Source organism: Meriones unguiculatus, chromosome 16, assembly GCF_030254825.1.
Source record: "Meriones unguiculatus strain TT.TT164.6M chromosome 16, Bangor_MerUng_6.1, whole genome shotgun sequence".
Taxonomy (NCBI): domain Eukaryota; kingdom Metazoa; phylum Chordata; class Mammalia; order Rodentia; family Muridae; genus Meriones; species Meriones unguiculatus.
Window position 1 is genome coordinate 56,559,851 of NC_083363.1, and position 21,310 is coordinate 56,581,160.

A 21,310-nucleotide genomic window follows, 5' to 3' on the forward strand; every position below is an offset into this window, starting at 1 on the left:
CTGCAGGCTGGACCTGATTTTAACCTGCTTGCCTGTAATGCATTGTCTCGTGTGAGAAGGGGTTTTGAAAACACTGGTGATTTATGAAAGTCTTTTGTTTTGGAGAGTTGATAACTACTGGGTGCTTAGGGCATTTCTGTCTTATGAAAGTAGGGAGGATGTTGTCCTTTCCCAGGACGTGGTTTGGTCTGCTTCTCCTAAGTATGCCTTCTACTCTTTGATTTTGTATCGAATCAGACATGAAGATTACAGTGGACTTATCTGTAGTTGTCTTTTGACAAAGCCACACCCCATTGCCTGACACTGCAGTAACTGATCACTCAAGCAAATGCCTCTCTCTTTCTTTTCCTGGAGTTTTCTTTTATGACATTTATTTATCTGTATGGCCTGCGTGTGCCAAAGCATGCAGGTAGAGGTCAGAGGACAAGTTGCAGTGGTTAGCTCTACTCACCACCACGTGAGTGCCAGGGGTCAAACTCAGGTCCTCGGGCTCAGCCAGTAGCAGGCCACCTTGTCCTGCTGTACCATCTCCCTGGCCCCAGATGGATTATTTCTGGAAACCTGCTTCTCATATTTTTCTCATATCTGTCCATGCAAAATATATGTGTCTTAGCAAAAGCGCCTACGTTACGTTCTGCTTTCTATTCACCCTTCTGCCTTTTTAAAATACTGCATGTTCTGCCTGAAGCTCCTGCAAAGACTGCTGGAAGACCGGAAGTCTACCGTGGAGATGATCAAACGGGAAGGAGAGAAGATCGCGGCTTTGGCAGAGCCTGCAGACCGGGCGAAGCTCTCCAGACAGCTGAGCCTCCTGGACAGCAGATGGGAGGCACTGCTTAGCAGAGCTGAAGCAAGGTACCGCGATGCTCCCGTTTCCTGGGAAACACTCAGGGCTGTGGGCCGGGGAGATACTTGCCTTTAAGTCTGTATTCTCTATGTTTGTCCATTGGGGGTTGCGGGTCACCACTCCTCATTCCCCGGATGTGGCTACCAGCTATATCCCTGCTCATTAAGAAAGCATTTGCCTTGAGGGTAACTCATTCATCTGCGTGTTACACCTTATTGTCCCCTACCATTCATCAGACATGGAGCTACGTGTTGGATTGTAAGGATGAGCCAGACAGATCACCTCTGCCCAGATAGGTGCAGACCAGTAGAGTCAGAGCCACTGAAAAATGATGGCAAGGGTGATGCTCTGGAGTAAAGACACAGCATGTGAGGAAGCACATAATAAGAAGTGCGGAGGCAAGGAAGTGATGGCCATGTCTTAAGGAAGGAATGAAGCAGTGGGTGGTGTGTTCCCTCCGTGAAGAGTATGGCTCTCCTGGGCTCTTGCTCATGATGCCCTTTTTTTCCAGAGTCACAGTCAGTGCAGCACCTCCTGTCAGCAATGATACTACTTTGCTTTGTTCCGACTGGGAGCAGCTACCTGGGAGAATAGTCACCCAGAGTGATTGGATTGGCAGTTAAATAGCTGTACCGAATAATTCCTACCTCTTTGTGTGCTAATAGTTTGTGATATAATGACTTGGAGCCAGGCTTGGTGGCACACACCTTTAATGCCAGCACTCAGAAGCGTGTGGATACCTGTGAGTTATAGGCCACCTGGATCTACATAGCATCCAAGGCTACATAATGAGACTCTGTCTCAAAACAACAACTAAAAAGGCATGGAGATTGTATTTTGTTTCCGCTGCCAGTTTCTGTAATTCCTCTCAGCTTCATAGGAAGCTTGTTTCCCAGATCATAGTATTCCCTTCAAAACATCAACATGTTAGCATAATAGGGCAACAGCCAGATCTAAGCAGAGGGCTCTTAGCTCGGCTGGTGAATCAGATGCCCTGCTGTGGACCAGCCCAATCATGAGCCTGAGAGAAAAATGGCAGTAGAACCAGAATGGATGCTTGGGTGCTCCGCTACAGCCGTGTGCTTCTGAAAGTACTTCACCTTGTACTAAATTAGAGGATCTTTCCTATTTTTTTTTACATTTAAGTCCACAAAGTATTAACTATTGGGTTTGACAAGTACACTTGATACTGTATTTTTGTAATGTAGCTGTCACAATTCTTCAAGCTTTAAAATCCACTTCTAACCACCTTATTAGAAATAACTTCAGTGACTGTCACTTTTATGGAAAGTCATATCTAAAGTGCTCATAGCAAGGCCAAGCATAAAATCTGTCTTCAGTAGTGTTTCTTGTCAGTCTTCCTATTGCTGCTGCCTTTAAGAACGGTTATAGTTGAGATGCATATTCAGGCGAAATGGCTTCCTCCCTTCCTGATGTTCAGGCTACCTTGTTTAATTTCATGTAGCGAGGGCTGTTTTAACACATCCTTTAAGTATCTGCGACTCAAAGTTTAGCCTTAGATGGTGTCTGTGAAGCCGCGTTCAGAATAGAATGGCAGGAGCCAGACTGAAGATCTTGGCTGACGATTTTACACATTCTCTGACCCTAACTGACCTTCATCTCCGGCAAATGTATAGGAACCGTCAACTGGAAGGAATCTCTGTAGTAGCTCAGGAGTTTCATGAGACCTTGGAGCCGCTGAATGAGTGGCTTACAGCCATAGAAAAGAGGCTGGCGAACTCCGAGCCCATAGGAACCCAGGCGCTGAAGCTGGAGGAGCAGATTGCACAACACAAGGTGAGGCAGGTCACGTGCCCGTGAGGCTCGGTTTCTCATTAATTTTATGGTTTTCCCGACATACATTTGTTTATATCATGCATAATTGCAAAACTAAATCCACTTTTTAAAAACATCATCCTTTGGTTCTGTTTACGTTTTCATTTGTCCATTCTTTTTTGTTTTGTTTTGTTTTTTGTTTCCTTTCTTGAACTTTGTTTAGGTTTTAGAGGATGACATCATCAATCACAATAAACATTTGCACCAGGCTGTTAGCATTGGCCAGTCATTAAAGGTTCTGAGCTCCAGGGAGGATAAAGAGATGGTGCAGAGTAAACTAGACTTCTCCCAGGTGTGGTACTTTGAGATTCAAGAGAGAAGTCACAGCAGGTCTGAGCTCCTGCAGCAGGCCCTGTGCAATGCTAAGATTTTTGGGGAAGATGAAGTTGAGCTGATGAACTGGCTGAACGAAGTACATGGCAAGCTGAGCAAGCTCTCAGTCCAGGACCACAGCACAGAGGCGCTGTGGGAGCAGCACTCGGAACTCCGGGTATCTCCATTTATTTATTTTCTTTTCTCTCTTTTCATTTCAGTTGTCGTTAATTTTATTTATTTTTCTTGTTTTCATATTATTTCATGCCCATTACAACTCATTTGTTTCGTTATACTTGTAATCGACTCTTTCTTGTGTTACGGTGTACCTTTAATGGCACGAGATTAAATTTACCCACTTAGCTGGCCTTTTCACGGCTTATTCGGGATGATTACTGTTGTGTGCGAGGACCCACAGTGAACCTCCACAGAGACAATGTTTATAAGACCCTTGGGGTTTTCTGACATGGGCGTGCAGTGAGTCGTGTTGAACGAGCACAGGCGAGGAACGTGGGGAGAGAGGGAATGGGCATGGGGGTGGATGGCTTAAAGTGTGAGGTGCTCCTGCGGCTCCGTCACCGTAGAGCCCAGTAAACTTTCTCTGAGGTTAGCAAGTGCTGTTGCCAATTGAAATCCCTGTCTTCCATGCAAATGGTACCTATGTTTTTAGGCTCTACAAGAAGACATCCTCCTCAGGAAACAGAATGTCGATCAGGCACTGCTGAATGGCTTAGAACTGCTCAAACAAACCACAGGTGAGATGCCTCAGCTCTGGTCATCACGGCAGGGTTCTGCAGTCTCGCCAGGCTATGTCCAGGGTGGGGGCATAAAGACAGAGTTCGGAGGCAGCTCTAAGACTTCATCCTGCGGAATGCCTTGAAGGGCAGTCAAGAGGTCTTTGAGTGTGATCTCACCGGAGTCCTTGGCGGACGCTGTGTATATTACTCATAGCATAAAGTGCTTGGCATCAGAGCTGGCCGGAGAGGCCTGCGCTCTAGGGACTTCAGTCTTCTACTGATGAACGCAAACTGCATCGCAGCGATGCTTGTTATGGTAATCCACAGGATTAAATTCTCCAAGCTCGGGTCACTAAGAAAACAGACATACGGCTTAATGCCTACATGGGAGGCTTTGAGCAGCTCAGAGAAACGAAGTTATTTTCACAATCCTTTTGGCCACCGAAAAGTTCTGGTCTCCTTCGGCATGGGTGTGTGCACGTGGAGCAGTTATCATTCGTCTGTGATAAAGGCATGAGATAAAGTATCTAGAACTTTGGATTAAAAGTCGGAAGCTCAGGGCATATAATTCATGTCTGTCTGAAAAGGAAGCAGAGGCAGATAAAGTTCCCCGGAAGTGTGGAAGTGAGCGATAATGAATAAGCGCAGGCAGTTTAAATATCCTGCCAGGCGTAACCCACCTTATAAACTGTGACATCAGTGGCCTGAGCGCTGGTAGTTTTAGCCCTCATTCTTCAAAGACAGAAAGCTTTGTAAGGTAAATAAAACACTGCACACAACTGAAGTTTCTGTAGCCCATGCCATTTACGTTTCTGTTTTTAGCGATAATGTGGTGGTTAGCAATCTGGGGAAGGAGTAAGAACATCTTTTGCATCAGATCATCTTTAGAAAACTGGCTCCTCATTCTTCCAATACACATCATCAGTAGCATCTGAAGAAACACTGTGCCCCTCACCTTCTATTCTTCCATAAGAATTAAGACGTCTTTTGCAATCTTAGGTGATGAAGTCTTAATAATTCAAGATAAGTTGGAAGCCATTAAAACAAGGTACAAAGACATCACCAAGTTGAGTGCTGATGTAGCGAAAACCCTGGACCACGCTCTGCAGCTGGCCGGGCAGGTGCAGTGCATGCGTAAGGAGCTGTGCAGCTGGCTGGACAAGGTGGAGGTGGAGCTTCTGTCCTACGAGACGCAGGTCCTGAGCGGAGAAGCCGCAAGCCAAGTGCAAGAGAGACAGAAAGTATGTCTCTGCGCATTTGTTACCTGGGAAGGGTGTGTTGGTGGGCGGGGCCTGGTTGACCGTTTGGGTGGTGTGTAAGAGTCACGTGGCTGGGAATGTAGTCTCCTGCCCCAGATAAAACAATGAAGAAGGAAAAACGGAGAAAGGAGATGGTCCTTGTTTCTGAGACGCGTTAGCTTGGTCAGGAAAAGATTTCTATCAGAGCTGGATAGCATGAGGGAATATTTCTGGCAACAACCCAAAAGTGCATTGCCTTTCTGAGAGCTTTCATTCCAGAGACGTCAGCTTCGGATCCCATAGGGGTGGGAGGGAGCTGGGGCGGCTTCAGTGGGGTGGCACCAGCTCGCCGCCCTCCGTGCAGGCCCTATTCCTGTGGAGGGGAGCAACCCCCTTGTTTTAGTTCTGTTACCTGGTCACTCACATGTTTGCTTGAGTCTCTTTTTTTCCAAACTGTAAATATTTATTTTCCATTTCAAAGATGAACTCTTGCCATGTTGACAAATGAGCCATCCTCTAAACCTCTCTGGAAACACTTTCGGTTTTGCAAAATAGCTATAAATAAGGAGGTTTATTTAGCTCAGATGGAACTAGCCAGGCCGAGCAGAGCCTTGTCAGCCAGTAGAGGACACACGCCCCCTCCCCCACCCCAAGAACAGAGGGAGAGCCTGCCATAACGTTTACCAGCGTGTTTACGTGTCTTCAAGGAACTGAAAAAAGAAGTTAAGAGCAACAAAGCCTTGCTGGATTCTCTAAATGAGGTGAGCGGCGCCTTGTTGGAGCTGGTACCCTGGAGGGCGAGAGAAGGGCTGGAGAAGATGGTAGCGGAGGACAATGAGCGCTACCGACTGGTGAGCGACACCATCACCCAGAAAGTGGAAGAGATCGATGCTGCCATTCTGCGGTCTCAGCAGGTAGGACCAGCGCCGTGTTGCCGGGGTAACCGGTGTTCTCCAGCTGCCTAGGGTCCTTACCTGAACAGACATGTCTGCGGCTACATTCCCACTCCAAGTGCTGTGCTTCCGAAATGAGCCAGGGGGTCGGGTGGGGCGCTACATCTGAGTACTACGGCACTGCTGATCTGCACACGGTGCATCTCTGAGTAAATAGTTCGAATCAGGTCAGTATCTGCCCACTATTGGCATGCGGCTGAAGCAAAGAAAAAGAAAAAGTCTTTGTTTTTGAAAGGAAAACATCTTGGTGATGGAGAGTTTTTTCCAAAGATGACTAAAGGGGGAAAAAATTATAGTTTCTGACCTGTCTGTGGCTCACACAGTTTCTACTCCAAAGTTTTAGAGAATTCTTCTGTTAGCCACAGCCCTGTGGAAAATGGTGGGCAGTGAAGGCGGGTCCTGCAAGTAGACATTTATCGTGCATACTTGATTTCTACTGAAATCTTTGTGGCTGTTTACGTTAAGTCATCGTGTTTGGGCTGCAAACTTTGTGTGGGCTTATATGGTTTTGTAGCATGAGCGCGCAGGAGATGTGTGACTAAACTTTTCAGTCACACCAGGCAAAAGCAAGAAGCACAAGCCTACCCTGGGAGGGGAGCCTCCGAGGCTGGTTTTCTAGCATTGCACAACTGTAATGGGTAGGTTCTAAAGCTTCCTGCTCCGCCCTTACTTCAGCATAATGGTCTCGGATCACAAAGGCTGATGGAAGGCCATGGTATTTTCCTGCCTAGGAAGTTTCTGTGAGGGGCGTTCATGCCTGAGGAATGTGTTTGCCTGCCTGTTCTACAGTTTGCAGGAATTTGTATGCCTCATTGTTGTAGGAAAGTGGGTATATTTGTCTGTGAAGTTTATTCAGCTATTTTAAAATACTTTTTTCATTAAAATGTATTTGAACATTTCAGGGCTGGCACCCAAGAGTTCTCAGAGTAACAGGACAAATATTCTGTCCTCTGGGAGCAGGATTCTCTTGCAAGTCTGACTGTGTTCAGTTAGTTGAGTGATGAGAGACAGACACGGCCCGAATTACAGGTTGAGTTCATATTGGCAAGCATAAACTGAAGCGTGCTCAGTCACCAACTACAGAGCGGTTACAGTAAAAAATGTTTGCAAGTGTTTCCCAAAGATTAAAAAAAAAAGTTATCTTAAAATGCCCATCCTTAAAGAAAACAATATTGGCCAGACATTGTGGCATATTCCTTTAATCCTAACACTCTGGAGACAGATGGATCTCAACCCAGTCTTTATGTGGATTTAAACTTTTAAATTTCATCTTTCTGTATCTATCTTCACGGAGGCAGAAGCAACTGGGCCTGCTGCCAGAGGAGGAGAAAACCCATGATCCCTTGGGCTGTAGGGCATATGCCTCGTTTTTGTTGGGTGAGGCTGGTTTTCCCAGCCCTCTGTGCAGTCTCTCCTGAGAGCACAGAGAGAGAGGCCATGATGGTCTAACACCAAGGGAACAGAGCGAAGGAGAAGTGCCTCATTACCACACAGCCGGGTGAAGTCCAGACTCCACTGTAGGAAGAAGCTTAGCTTCAAGCCAGTGGGACTAAAGCTTTGGCCCCTTCTTAACATCATCCTGGAAGGGATATTAGGAACCTTGCCACAGACTCAAGGGTGAAATCCTAGGCTCCTCAAGCTGCCTCTCTTGGTATGGGTGAGCAGGGCAACCATTTTGTTCTGCAACACTTGATTGGCTTGGAGTGAGATTGTCTTGTTGCTGTCTCAGGTGTGTGTCGCCAGGCTCCAAGTCTAGAAAGTACATTCACACGGCTTTGCTTTCTAAGACCCTTCCCAGTGTCCTTTGGCTAAAGAGAGCAGGGTTCTCCTGGGGCTGTGTCCATTGGTGTGTATGGGTTGCGTGTTCTGTGCCTAACCTCAGATAGATGAGGTGCAAAGAAATATCAGAGAACATGTCATGCTTGGGTTGCTGATCCTCAGGACCCCAAGGTCCAGGGCGCTCTCTCTGCCCTGCTCTCTGTGTTGCAGTTGCATATCTGTATGTCATGCCTGGGGTTCTTAATTGTACTTACCTTGGAATGAAGAGACTCAGTCTCTTCCATTTTTCTCCTGTGTTTACATTGTGTTAATGTGGAGTCTTTAAAGTAGAATTATTTTCTAACCTACTTTCCAGCCCACCCTTCTTTTTTCTTCCCTAATTTTCCTGCTTTGCTCCAGTTTGAATTTTTAGTTCCTCTTCAAAAGCAGGGCATTCAGGCAATGCCCATTTCCCATTAGTTCTTCCAGCTAAGGCTTTCATACACTTCTCTTTAGCCGAGATAGTGTCACTCCTCCCTGCTCAGTTCAGAATGGCGTTGAGAGTTTATCTGATGTACGACACTCAGAACATTTGTCCTCTTTGACTGTGCGCTGGGACAGAAGCAAAATGTGGGATGTACACATAATAAATGGAAAAGCAGGGATTTTGTATGGTAGCTCACAAGTGTGACTATCCCCGTTTCTTAGGGAGAAAGTCACTAAATTACCAACATTATTAGTCTGGATTTTAATTTTTTTCTCTTCATTTTATGCTTTAAAATTGTCTGCCATGCTATGAGTTACTGTTATAATGAGGAGCATAAACTCAAACATTTAGGAATGATCTTATATATGTTTAAAGTCTGGTATTAAATGGGGTGTTTACAAGTTGTTTACAATTAAGTATACACAAATTTTTCATACACAAATATAGATATTTGTACCTATATTTATATATAAGCACATACCACAAACAAGTGGGAACATTTTATTCTTTAATCAAGGAGCACGTAATTTGATGGCACAGTGCTACCTGCCTGTATGGGAATTGAAGTCACAGGAAGAGAACTATTTAAGATGGTATCTAATTGTCAACTTTTACAGCAGTTAACATTGGAGTCTAAGACACATGAAAAGAAGGCCATGGAGCTAGCCGTCCTTACATCCTTACTGTGCTGTTTCTGTCCAGCAGAGCCTAGGAGCTTGTGGACAGAGTTCTTCTCTCTCTATTACTCGGTTATCCATGATTTATTTTAGGGTGCTATGAGAAGAGAAACTGAGAGTCTCCAGTTAGGGAAGGGGGAGTTCAGGAGCAGCATAAATAGGTAGTTTCTCTGGCCCCAGCTGCAGGAACTTACTGACCTAATCTTTTGTTTAGTTTGACCAAGCGGCAGATGCTGAGTTGTCCTGGATTACTGAAACAGAGAAGAAATTAATGTCTCTGGGTGACATCAGGCTTGAGCAAGACCAGACTTCTGCTCAGCTGCAGGTTCAAAAGGTAAAGAAATACGTTTCCAGTTGCTGTCTCAGTTGTGTGTCGCCAGGCTCCAAGTCTAGAAAATACATCCACACGGCTTTACTTTCCAAGACCCTGTCAGTGGAACTTGCTATTTTCAGCTCCTTTGCCTACTTGCCTTCCCTGAATCACACACTTTCTTTGTATATTTGTCTTTGTTTGGTAAATCACAGGCTTTCACCATGGATATTTTGAGACACAAGGATATTATTGATGAACTTGTTAAATCTGGATATAAAATCATGACCACATCTACTGAAGAGGAAAAGCAGTCCATGAAGGTATCACCTTGTCCGTATTGCTAGGCAGTGAACCTTGAATGACTAGCATCCACTGAGTTCTTGAAGGGCACTTTCTCTGTATCTGCAGCTGTTGTTTAATCATTAAATTTAAATCAGGCGTCTTTTAAGGTTACAGAATGACCATGGAAAGCGATCCCCAGAGGACTGTCTATCTGAACACATCTGAGCCGTTACAAAGTTTCCTTGATTAACTGGCACACACTGAGCGTTCAGTCAGTATTAGCTGTGGTATTGTTAGGATGGAATGTCAGCTTATGCCAGTCGTAAGGCGTGTCAGCTGTGGGTCATACGCTTCTGGAACATTTGTAACTTTTAAGCTGAAACAACCTCTGAAATACGCAGGTCTTCATTCTCTCTAAAGTTACTCTAAGCCAGTAGGGGAGCAAATAGCTAAGGAAATAATAGGTATTTGTAGTTTTAATGGTTCTGCAGATTGGTAGAAAACCATCCACAGGTAAAAGTAGCTGGCTCAATTTACATACTTAAAGCTTAAAGAAATGACTGCATGTTAATACTTCCAGCTAAGTATATAACCCCAAATAAAAATATGTAAATATCCATGCCTCAAATTTCATTTTAGATAAAATACGTTTTCTTTCAGGAAGACCACAAGTAGAGTTTATCCAAAGCACAGTGGCCTACTTTGATTCCCATGCATGTAATTGATTTTATTTGTAATTGGTTTTTGTTCATATGATTTCATTTGTAAAAGTTGATCTTTTTTTCTTTAGATGGTAATGTAAATCTTGCTAGAAATCTTTATGAACCTACTTTCTAACCCTGAGAACAGCATGAGAGTACCAGAGAATTCTGCTTATTATATTTCAGCACCTTGTGCATAAAAAATTGATTAACAAGAGTGTGTGCATAGAAACAGTTCATCTGAGCAGTGTTTCCTTATGCATTCATTTCACGTACATCTGTCGTGTGCCCGCTCTGTGCCAGATGTTCATAACTGGTCAGAGCATCCCCAACTGCAACTTCTAGCCTGACAGATGTTATTTCCTCACCTTGTTTTCTAGAAAAAACTGGATAAGGTATTGAAGAACTATGACGCCATCTGCCAGATAAACTCAGAGAGGCACCTGCAGCTGGAGCGGGCACAGTCCCTTGTCAGCCAGTTCTGGGAAACATATGAGGAGCTCTGGCCGTGGCTGACGGAAACCCAGAGAACCATCTCCCAGCTGCCCGCCCCAGCCCTGGAGTACGAAACTCTGAGACGGCAGCAGGAAGAGCACCGGGTGAGAACGAGAGAACGAGCCATTAACTGGGGTACTGGTCTCTAATGCAGTGTTTAAAGTGCAGAAACAGGGCATTTTAGAAATGCTACGGTGCGTGTAGTCTGCCTCCCTCACGGCTGGGTAGCTGTCACTCACTGTGTGACACAACTTTCATAGAGAAGCATGTGCTACCGCCCATCTGGGTTGGAAAAAGAACACCATTTCCAATGTTAGCTGTGAGCTTTTGGGGTGCTTTCAGTTATATAGGTTGAACTGTTTTCCATGTACCTATGTAGGATATGCTCTGTGCATCATACGTAGTGGTCAGAGCTGTCTAAAATATTAAAAAGTAGAGTAGAAGTACACAGAAGAGCCATCATACACACAAAGCCATTGAGTGCAGAGAATCTGCACAACGGCATGTATCTGTCAGAACAGCAATGTCAAGAAAGCCAAGAAGTATCACAGGTCGGGGCTGGGTAACTCCCCATGTGATTCCATGCTGGCTGTTAACAGGCCATCACCTCCTCCACGCTGTGACATTGCTGGAGAGGTGACCTAAAGTACAGGAAATGTATGTGGAACTCTGGCAGTTGGAAGCCCTCCCTCTAGCAGTCGCTTAAAATGTATTTTTTTAAGTGACTCTTTAGTGTCACTTGAAACGTATAAGAATCTGGTTGGAAGAGCATTCACGTTGCAGATGGTCTGGACCCCTTTCTGCTTATGGGCTTGAGAACCTATGATGCATATTTTCCTTAAATTACCTTACAGTAGTGTTCAGCATGCAGTCATGTGTTTGATAAATCCATCACCCTTGAAATTTTAACAGTTTATAATAAGAAACGGGGCAGGAGAGATGGCTTGGCAGTCGAGAGCACTCGCTGCCCTTGGGGAGATCTGGTGTGCGTTCTCGGCACCCACGGCTCACCACCTTACCCGCCCGTAACCACACACACAAATAAATGTAATAAGATAACCAATAGAAACAGAGGATGCATTTAGTGTCCATATGCACTGTATATGTGTAGAACAGGCCCTACTGTACATATATGAACATGATGTAATATCTGTGAGTATCCATCTGGTACTGGCTCACATGTGTGAACACAGTGCCCGAGGCTCACGTCACCCTCATCCCTCTCCGTATTAAGGTTTTTAAGATCGTGGTATCATGTCTTTCTTCCCCCCGAGATTCCTCCTGTTCTTGATGTCTCCTCCCCGAGTCATTTCTGCATTTGTTACGAATTTGCAGAAAGAAGCATGCAAGAGCCATGGCTCAGCCTAGGGGTCCAGCCTGCTTCTCCACAGCTGTGACACTCTTGTGAAAGTAGACAGCACTGGCTGTGAAATGCACTTCTACCGTCTCTGTCGCCTCTCTTGTCTGTGTCCTGAAAGGCATGTGGCCAGACAGTTGTCTGATCCGGTGTTGGGGCTTCTCCTGGCAGAGCCATGGATACTTGCCTTGCCGTGGGGAGGGGTTAGTTGCACGGCTCCTACCAGCTGCGTGCACTGGAGATGTGATCAGCTGTAATACGGAGGTGTGACTCTGAGATACTGAGAAGCTGTTTGGTTTATTATAGCAACTGCGAGAGCTGATAGCTGAGCACAAACCTCACATAGATAAGATGAACAAGACTGGGCCACAGTTGCTGGAACTGAGCCCAAAGGAAGGCGTTTATATCCAAGAAAAGTATGTGGCAGCCGACACCCTCTACAGCCAAATTAAAGAAGATGTCAAAAAGCGGGCCATAATACTGGATGAAGCCATTTCTCAGTCCACCCAGGTAACCCTTTATACAAAGAGGGAAAAAAGTCATTTCTTCCCCACTGCCACGCATACAAAAGGCATTTTCCTTGACCCCCCCCCCCAATTAAATTTCATCTTAAATGATGTCGCTGAACACATTGCCTTTTCTCTCAGAGGTGGGATTAGTTTGCAGCCAACTCTTAGGTTTCTCTGCCTCCTTCAGGGTACAATAAAGAAGAATTTTCAGTGAGTAGGAAACCTACTTGGAGCAATGGTCAGTTACTTGCTCAGTGTACACCATAAGTGGAACACAGTTTTGACACTGGGGAGATAAAAGACACTTAAAATTATTAGCAATACAAATTTACTTACAAAAGCATTGAGAGAAAAACCTGAACAATAAGCCAAATAAAAAAGATAAGAATATTACATAGTAAACAGAGTCTTTGTCAAGAGGTGGATTTTTTCTTTTTTTAATACCTGTAGGTATTAAAAACCATTTCCAAGGTTTAGTTTTTATCATCAGATACCAGGCATTGGGGTGGCATTTTCTGCAATCCTAAGTGCGTGTTCTAGTTTCCCTTCAGTCGCTGCAGGAAAATAATCTGACCAGAAGCGACTGAGAAGTTTGCGGAGTGTGTTTGTGTCGTCTGACACTCCCAGGCCACAGTCCATCGTTGTGGGGCGGCAGGGCAGGAACTCAAGCAGGAGGTGAAGCAGAAACCATGGAGGAATACTGCTTGGTCCTCCTCACAGGTCCATGCTTAGCCTGCTTCCCCCGAGCCTGCACCGTCTGCTCAGGAATGGCGCCACCCACAATGAGCTGGGCCCGCCCTCAGCAGTTCGCACCCACTGGAAAGCTAGTACAGAGGTTAAAATAGACACAGCTTGTGACATTGTGTAACTCCACCCTTACAAATAGAAAGTTAAAATTGTTTCCTTTTATCCAGCTATGAATTAAATACAAACTTTGGATACAACTTTGGACACGTGTTTTTATTTTGTTTAATTTTACATTATTTTTTTCCAGTTCAGGAAGTATATAACTCAAGGAATTATAGTGAACCTACAAAACCACCTATGAATTTGCATGTACTTGCATAACATTTTAGGATTTCAGAATGGTTGTTTTAAACAAATAATCAGTTTTGACAGCCAAATGTGAAGCTTATTTAAAAAAAAAAAAAGGGGGGGGGGGGTTGAATTGCAATAAAGTTAAGTGTCAGGTTCAGATTCATATTGCTGCCAAGGAGTGTAGACGATTAATGAATAAGCCACCTTTTGATGGGAAACTCAAGAATCCTCTTCCTAAGTGCAGAGTTTAGGCATGGCTTCATGCACCAGCTGGTTGTAAGTTTTCGATGGAAATGCTGGCAAAGGGCCTTTTGCTTTTAGCTGAAGGAAGTGTTGCCTGTGCCATTACAGTGACCCCATTGTTTTTCTCGTAGTTCCACGACAAGATCGACCAGATCCTAGAGAGCCTGGAGCGCATCGTGGAGCGTCTGAGGCAGCCGCCGTCCATCTCTGCTGAGGTTGAGAAGATCAAGGAGCAGATCGGTGAAAATAAGAGCGTGTCTGTGGACATGGAGAAGCTGCAGCCACTGTACGAGACCCTGAGGCAGAGGGGAGAGGAGATGATCGCCAGGTCCGAGGGCACCGAGAAAGACATATCTGCCAAAGGTAGTGATTTCGGAGTGATGAAACAGACTCCATTTTCCTTTCTGTCGACTTGTTTGGTTGATTGGTTGTTTGGTTGGCTGGTTGGTTGGTTGGTTGGTTGGTTGTTTGGTTGGCTGGTTGGTTGGTTGGTTGGTTGGTTGGTTGGTTGGTTGGTTGGTTGGTTGGTTTTTTGAGACAGGCTCTCTCTCTATGTAGCACTGGCTGGCCTGGAGATAGCTGTGTAGACCAGGCTTGACCTCATGCTCGTGGAGATCCATCTGCCTCTACCTTCCAAGTGCTGGGGAAGACACATCTCCATGCCTGGCCTCAACTTTACTTTTAAAATAGCTCTAGATTTCTGTGCTGTTCATTGATAGCCCAGCTGCAGAGCAGAATGCTAGGTCGATAACATGTTTGCACGGTGATGTGCAAACTATGCAAAAGTCCTTTAACGTCGTTCTCAGTTGGTAAAATCAACTGGTTGAAAGCAAAACGTGGTCATATAATGACTGTGTGTTCTCTGAGTCTCTCAGTCTGTAAGACTAAAATCAATGCCAATAAAGTCAAAGGTGGGGGTACAATTTTAGTATCTTCTCCAGCACACCTGCTCCATCCCACAACCTCCAGAATATCTGTGAGTCAGAAGGAAGAATTTTGTAAATGTGCTCTTCCTCTTGGATTAGGAGTGTAAATACAAGCATTCCAGAAGCAAGTCAGAAACACAAACCCTTCTTGTTCCGTTCCTGGGACTAAACAGGCCATTTTGTTCTTAAGGAGAGTAAGAAAATATGTCAGGTTAATTACTTACTGGATTTGGCTTTAAGGCCAGCCTTAGTGAACTTCAAACTTGGTAAACTCGAGTCTACTCTGAACTCATGTAGCCTTAAGCATCAACTTTTGTAAGAAGTCTTGGTCAGCCTGGGTGGACCCGTGAATTGTGCATTGTGTGGGATTTGGGCGCCGTGGTAACGCACAGACTTCCGTTAATGGGAACCCGGTCCGGCCTGTGCACTTGGCAAGTTGAATGGCTGCTTGCTGTGTGAGCTCTGCCTGTATGAAGATGAGCAGCATCTTGGCTGACATTGTTTTACTGTGCAGCTGTGCAGGATAAGTTGGACCAAATGGTTTTCATCTGGGGAAACATACACACGCTGGTAGAAGAGAGGGAAGCCAAACTGCTGGATGTTATGGAACTGGCCGAAAAATTCTGGTGTGATCACATGTCATTGGTCGTTACCACTAAAGACACTCAAGATTTCATCCGGGACCTGGAAGATCCTGGAATCGATCCCTCAATAGTAAAACAGCAGCAGGAAGCAGCAGAGGTAAGAAACGGAACTCATTTCAACTAAAACAAACAAACAAAAAACTAAGTTCAGCATGATAACACCCCAGTTCTGTGTATAACTGAAAAATTACGCCATTAATATTTGCATTTAGTTCTGAACGTGGGATGCATAGTGAGTACCAAGAAATAATGGACTCACAAATGTCCCTTGGAGTTAGCCTTACAGCATCTCTCTGCATCGGCACTGCTAGTGCTGGTTTCAGGGCCTCCCAGGTAATCTCAGGACAGGATGTCCGCCCTTGCCGGCCTCCAGCCCTGTTGCTGTCTCTATCCTGCTGCCTAAAATTCCTCGGATGCACCCACCCCCTGCTGGGTAGAGCCCAGAAGCAGCCTTGCATACACTAGCTGGTGCCCACTTTGCCACAGGCATCATTCTGCTGGTCCTTCACCACTGTGTTCACTTGAGAGTCTGGTGTGCCCTACGCTCTTTCCCTTGCCTCGGCATGTCATTTCTGACACCCCAGTGATAAGCTTCAAGATGTGGTAGAATTATTGCCCACTCTGGATACTGTTTGTTTGTTTGTTTGTTTTTATTATGGGTCCTTGAAGAAGACTAGGCAAGTATTTCCTTTTCAAGTGTTTGATTTAGGGCTTTGTTCGTGCTTACTAAATACTCATTCCTGGGTGGGTGCGTTTAACTGTGACCATGATGTATCAGCAGTTGACAGGTCCTACCCAGCATGATGACATAGCATGGAACTCCAAAGGCAGGCTATCAAGAGTTTCCCAACAGATACATGACTTTCCACAAAATCTTTGTGTCTATTTTGAACAGATACAGGCAAACTAACTGTGAAAAACAAAATGGCTTTAAGTTCTTCACAGTACTTGGAGTACTTTTAAATTGCTCTGGTATTTTGTCACATTGATATTTTTATCTTTATAGTAAAGATTTGGCATTAGAGTATACTATTTTCTCTAAGATACTCATTTTGTTTTCTCGTTCAAAAAAAATGATTGTATGAATTTGGGAACTAAAAGAAAACGAAGGGTGCTCATGTCGAGTAGGAATCTCCATGGGCGGCTCTGTGCGACATCTTGTCTTGGTTTTGGTATGGCTTTGCATGGTGTCTTGAGGCTCTGTTTTGAATTCTAGGCAATAAGAGAGGAGATCGATGGACTTCAAGAGGAGCTCGACATGGTCATCTCGCTGGGCTCTGAGCTCATCGCCGCGTGTGGGGAGCCTGACAAGCCCATTGTCAAGAAGAGCATAGACGAGGTACCAATGACTTGTTTTCCACATTTGCGTGAATGCCTTCCTCAAGACTTGGCAAGCTAACACCTGTTTTTACAATTAGTTGAAAGTATAAATATTTTACACTCAAAGGACTTACTCCATTTGCATTGTAGCTAAATTCAGCATGGGATTCTCTAAACAAAGCTTGGAAAGACCGGGTTGACAAACTGGAAGAGGCCATGCAAGCTGCTGTCCAGTACCAGGATGGATTGCAGGTGAGTTGGTTGCCATGTCCGCCGGTCTCATCTGGAAGGGGGATCTCGTTTATGGGTGTCTATACATTTACAGGTTGGTACCAGCCCAACACTTTGACTGTGCGACTGCAGACAGATCTCTTCCTGTATTTGCCACAGCTACTTTGACTCAACTTTTTAGAAGACATTTCTTACTGTTTAGACTTACGGATTTATATATGCAACTAAATGTGGATTTGTACACACGTCAGTGAAATTTACTTTGAAAAGAAGTGTTCTAATGTGGTGGGTTTTTTTTTTTAAGTGAAAGTAAATATTCCCACACAGTAATTTTTATAAATTGTTGAGTACCAGGCAGTCAAGTGACAGGGAACAGTCTTAGTTCTGTTCTAAAGTTGAGTGAAATAATATGAAAGGGATAAACACAGGCTAAAAATATCACCAAGTTTAACTGAAGTCAGAATTAAAGAGAACTGACGTGACGCCAACGCTTTCTCTGTGTACTAAAATAGATTTCTATTTTATTGGCTCATAACTGGGTGCATCAAGGTGCTTTCTTCTTTTCCATGTGTGTAAGTGTTAAAATTCTTGTTTCTCATATCTCCTCAAGGTGCTGGTTCAGTTGGTTAGCCAGTAAGAAACTGTTTGGTTTTTTAATATTAAGGTTCTCTTGAGGTCAGCTTGGGGACGTTTCTTCTGTACCTTCCTCCACTTTGTCCTGTTTCCTAACAGAGGTTTAATCTCTTCTACTTTTTTCGGCATGGAAAACCCCTCTCTAAGTATCTCGGTAACACTAAAGTGAATATTATTTTAAAGCTCATATGAGAACGTTCTTTCCTCTTTCATTATGCCGCTTCATCCTATGTTTGAAAAAAATAAATGCCACCAGCAAGGCTTTATGCCAACTAAAAGGGCTTTGAACTTTGGAAATACATAAAATTCTTCATGACAAATAACACCTTATTATAACTCCCGTAGGTGTGTGTCCACTTGCACACACACACACACACACACACACACACACGCACACCACCCCAAGCAAAGTAACGATTTCTTGCTTAAATAACCAGTGACCACTGATAGCCACACCGGAGTCCACAGTGGATTCCCACTCTCTCTGCGTGAGGCTGCGTCGTGATGGCGAGTCTTTTGAGTGGGGCTGTCTTCCGTGGCAAGAAGTGATTGCTACCACCACTGTGTGAGGCCCCTTGGGAGCCATGGGCAAGGCACTGTGATTTCACACAGACTCCCCGCCAGCAGCAGAGGAGTAAGGGCCATCACGGGTCTTGTTTGCCACGAGTGGCAACTTGGTTTACTCAGTTGTGTTGCAGTAGCTGGAATGTAGCTCTAGGTACTCCATAGGGCTCAGGGCTTGATTAGGAAGTGAAATATGCTTTCTTCCCAGGATGCTGCTTAAGTAATTAGGGTTGATTAATGGTCGTTTAAACACATTAGATAGTTTATAAGGTTTATCTTCTCTTGTCCACCTCATTAAAATGTAAAATGATGTTATACATTCATTGCCTTGAAAAATGTGTGTAGAACGTGTGCAGACCTTAAAGGAGTAGAGACAGTAGTGGACTCTGAAGTCAGCCGCAGTTCACACGAATGGTAATCTGTCTTTTTCATTTATTTATTTAATCCCTTCATAGCCTTATCCCAGCCCCTCCCTCCTCTCTCCCAGTCCCACCCTCATCTCCCTCTCTCCCAATCCCCCTTCTTCTTCTCAGAGACAGGGAGGCCCCCAAGGTGCCGACCCTCCCTGGCACCTCAAGTCGCAGCACGACTGGGCGCATCCTCTCCCACTGAGGCCTGACAAAGCGGCCCAGCTAGGGGGAAGGGATCCAGCTGCAGGCAACAACCCCTGCTCCCGTTGTTAGGGGACCCACACGATGACCGTGCGGCACATCTGTTACATATGTGTGGGGGTTCTAGGCCCAGCCTGTGCGCGCTCTTTGGTTGGTGGTCCAGTCTCTGTGAGCTCCCCATGGGCTCAAAGTAGTTGACTCTGTAGGTCTTGTTGTGGTGTCCTTGACTCCTCCAGCTCCCTCAATCCTTCCTCCCACTCTTCCACAGAACTCCCTGAGTTCAACCTGGGTTTCTGCATCTGTTCCTGTCAGCTGCTGAATGAAGCCTCTCAAAAGACAGTTATGCTAGAATCCTGTCTGCAACCATAGCAGACTATCATTAACAGTGACAGGGTTGGCTCTCTCCCATGAGGTGGGCCAATCATTGGCTTGCCATTTCCTTAAGCTCTGCTCCGTCTTTACCCTTACTCTCAGGAGCCTCCCAGTCCCAGAGCTGCCCCCACTCCCACCCCCGTTTCCAGTGATATCCATTCTCTCTCTAGGTCCTCCTTCCCCACACCACCACTCCTGATTTCTGCATACCTGATCCCCTCCCCATTTCCCTCCTCCCACCCTGATCCCTCCTTCCATCTCCTTTAGAAGTCTATCTTATTTTCTGTTCTGAGCGAAATTCAAGCATCTTCCCTTGGGCCATCCTTGGGTCTTTGGATTGTAGCATGGTTATCCTGTACTTTATAGCTAATATTTACTTGTAAGTAAGTACATACCATGTGTGTCTTTCTGGGTCTGCGTTACCTCACCCAGGATCTTCTCTAGTTTTATCCATTTGCATGAAAATTGCATGCTGTCTTTGTTTTTAATAGCTGAGTAGTATTCCATTGTTTAGATTATCACAATTTCTGTATCCATTCTTCAGTTAAAGGACATTTAGGTTGTTTCCAGTTTCTGGCTATTATGAATAAAGCACCTATGAACATAGTTGAGCAAATGTCCTTGTTGTATGGTGGAGTGTCTTTTGGGTATATGACCAGGAATGGTATAGCTGTGTCTTAAGGTAGATCTAATCCCAATTTTCTGAGAAAGCACTAGATTGATTTTCAGAGTGGTTGTACAAGTTTGCACTCTCATCAGCAATGGATTAGGGCTCCCCTTGCTCTGTATCCTCACAGCACATGCTGTCACTTGAATTTTTCATCACAGTCATTCTCACAGGTGTAAAATGGAATCTCAGAATCATTTTGATTTGCACTTCCTTGATGACTAAGGACATTGAACATTTTTAAAGTGCTTCTCCACCATTAGATTCCTTTGTTGAAAATTCTCTGTTTACCTCTGTTCCCCATTTTTATTGGGTTTTTCAGTTTGTTGGTGTTCAATTTATTGAGTTCTTTATCTATGTTAGATATTAGCCCTCTGTTGGATATAGGGTTGGTAAAGATCTTTTTCCATTCCGTAGGCTTCTCGTTTTGTCCTATTGACAGTGTCCTTTGCCTTACAGAAGCCTTTCAGTTTCATGAGGTCCCATTTATTAATTATAGATCTTAGAGCCTGAGCCGTTGGTATTCTGTTCAGGAATTTGTTTCCTGTGCCAGTACATTCAACACTATTCCCCACTTTCTCTTCTATCAGGTACAGTTATCTGGTTTTATGTTGAGGTCTTTGATCCACTTAGACTTGAATTTTGTGCAGGCTGATAAATGTGGATTTTCATTCTTCTACATGTAGACATCCAGTTAGACCAGCACCATTTGTTGAAGATGCTGTCTTTTTTCCATTGTATGGTCTAGGCTTCTTTGTCAAAAATCAAGTGTCCGTAGGTGTGTGGGTTTATTTCTGGTTCTTCTATTAGATTCCATTGATCTATCAGTCTGTTCCTATGCTGGTACCATGCGGTTTTTATTACTATTGTTTTGTAGTACACCCTGAAGTCAGGAATGGTGATACGTCCAGAAGTTTTTATTGTAACAGGATTGTTTTAGCTATCCTGGGTTTTTTGTTGTTGTTGTTTTGTTTTGTTTTATGAAATTGAGAATTGCTCTTTTCCAGGTCTGTAAAAAAAATGTGTTTTGAATTTTGATGAAAATTGCATTAAATTTGTAGATTGTTTGTTGTAAGATGGCCATTTTTACTATGTTAATCCTACTAATCCATGAGCATGAGAGATCTTATCATCTTCTGATATCTTATACAATTTCTTTCTCAAAAACTTGAAGTTTTTGTCATATAGGTCTTTGGCTTGCTTTGTTAGAGTTACACCAAGGTACTTTATATATCTGTGGCTACTGTGAAAGGTGTTGTTTCCCTAATTTCTTTCTCAGCCCATTTATCACTTGTGTCAAGGAGGGCTACTAATTTGTTTTAATTCATTTTGTATCTAGCCACTTCACTGTATGTATTTATCAGCTGTAGGAGCTCTCTGGTAGAATTTTGGGGGTTATTTATGTATAGTATCATATCGTCTTTGATACTATACTTTGACTTCTTTGTTTCCAATTTGTATCCCCTTGATTTCCTTTAGTTGTCTTATTGCTCTAGCTAGAAATTCTAGTACCATATTGAAGAGGTATGGAGAGAGTGAACAACCTTGTTTTGTCCCTG

At 44.3% G+C, this 21,310-nt stretch overlaps 1 protein-coding gene across 20 annotated transcripts in view; it reads left to right on the forward strand.

The window, feature by feature from the left end:
• Nucleotides 1-21,310, forward strand: part of Dst (dystonin) — a 405,488-nt gene that overhangs the window by 339,959 nt on the left and 44,219 nt on the right. For 15 of the 20 annotated variants that reach the window (XM_060369832.1, XM_060369829.1, XM_060369830.1 and 12 more), the window contains 14 exons: nucleotides 689-855; nucleotides 2,485-2,644; nucleotides 2,847-3,173; nucleotides 3,666-3,750; nucleotides 4,732-4,973; nucleotides 5,678-5,884; nucleotides 9,060-9,179; nucleotides 9,371-9,478; nucleotides 10,522-10,740; nucleotides 12,300-12,503; nucleotides 13,915-14,146; nucleotides 15,224-15,450; nucleotides 16,570-16,692; nucleotides 16,824-16,925. In XM_060369832.1, the coding sequence (XP_060225815.1) occupies nucleotides 689-855; nucleotides 2,485-2,644; nucleotides 2,847-3,173; nucleotides 3,666-3,750; nucleotides 4,732-4,973; nucleotides 5,678-5,884; nucleotides 9,060-9,179; nucleotides 9,371-9,478; nucleotides 10,522-10,740; nucleotides 12,300-12,503; nucleotides 13,915-14,146; nucleotides 15,224-15,450; nucleotides 16,570-16,692; nucleotides 16,824-16,925 (2,523 nt within the window). The remainder of the gene's footprint in view (nucleotides 1-688; nucleotides 856-2,484; nucleotides 2,645-2,846; nucleotides 3,174-3,665; nucleotides 3,751-4,731; nucleotides 4,974-5,677; nucleotides 5,885-9,059; nucleotides 9,180-9,370; nucleotides 9,479-10,521; nucleotides 10,741-12,299; nucleotides 12,504-13,914; nucleotides 14,147-15,223; nucleotides 15,451-16,569; nucleotides 16,693-16,823; nucleotides 16,926-21,310) is intronic. The other 5 variants (XM_060369837.1, XM_060369834.1, XM_060369847.1 and 2 more) reach the window with 1 other exon arrangement.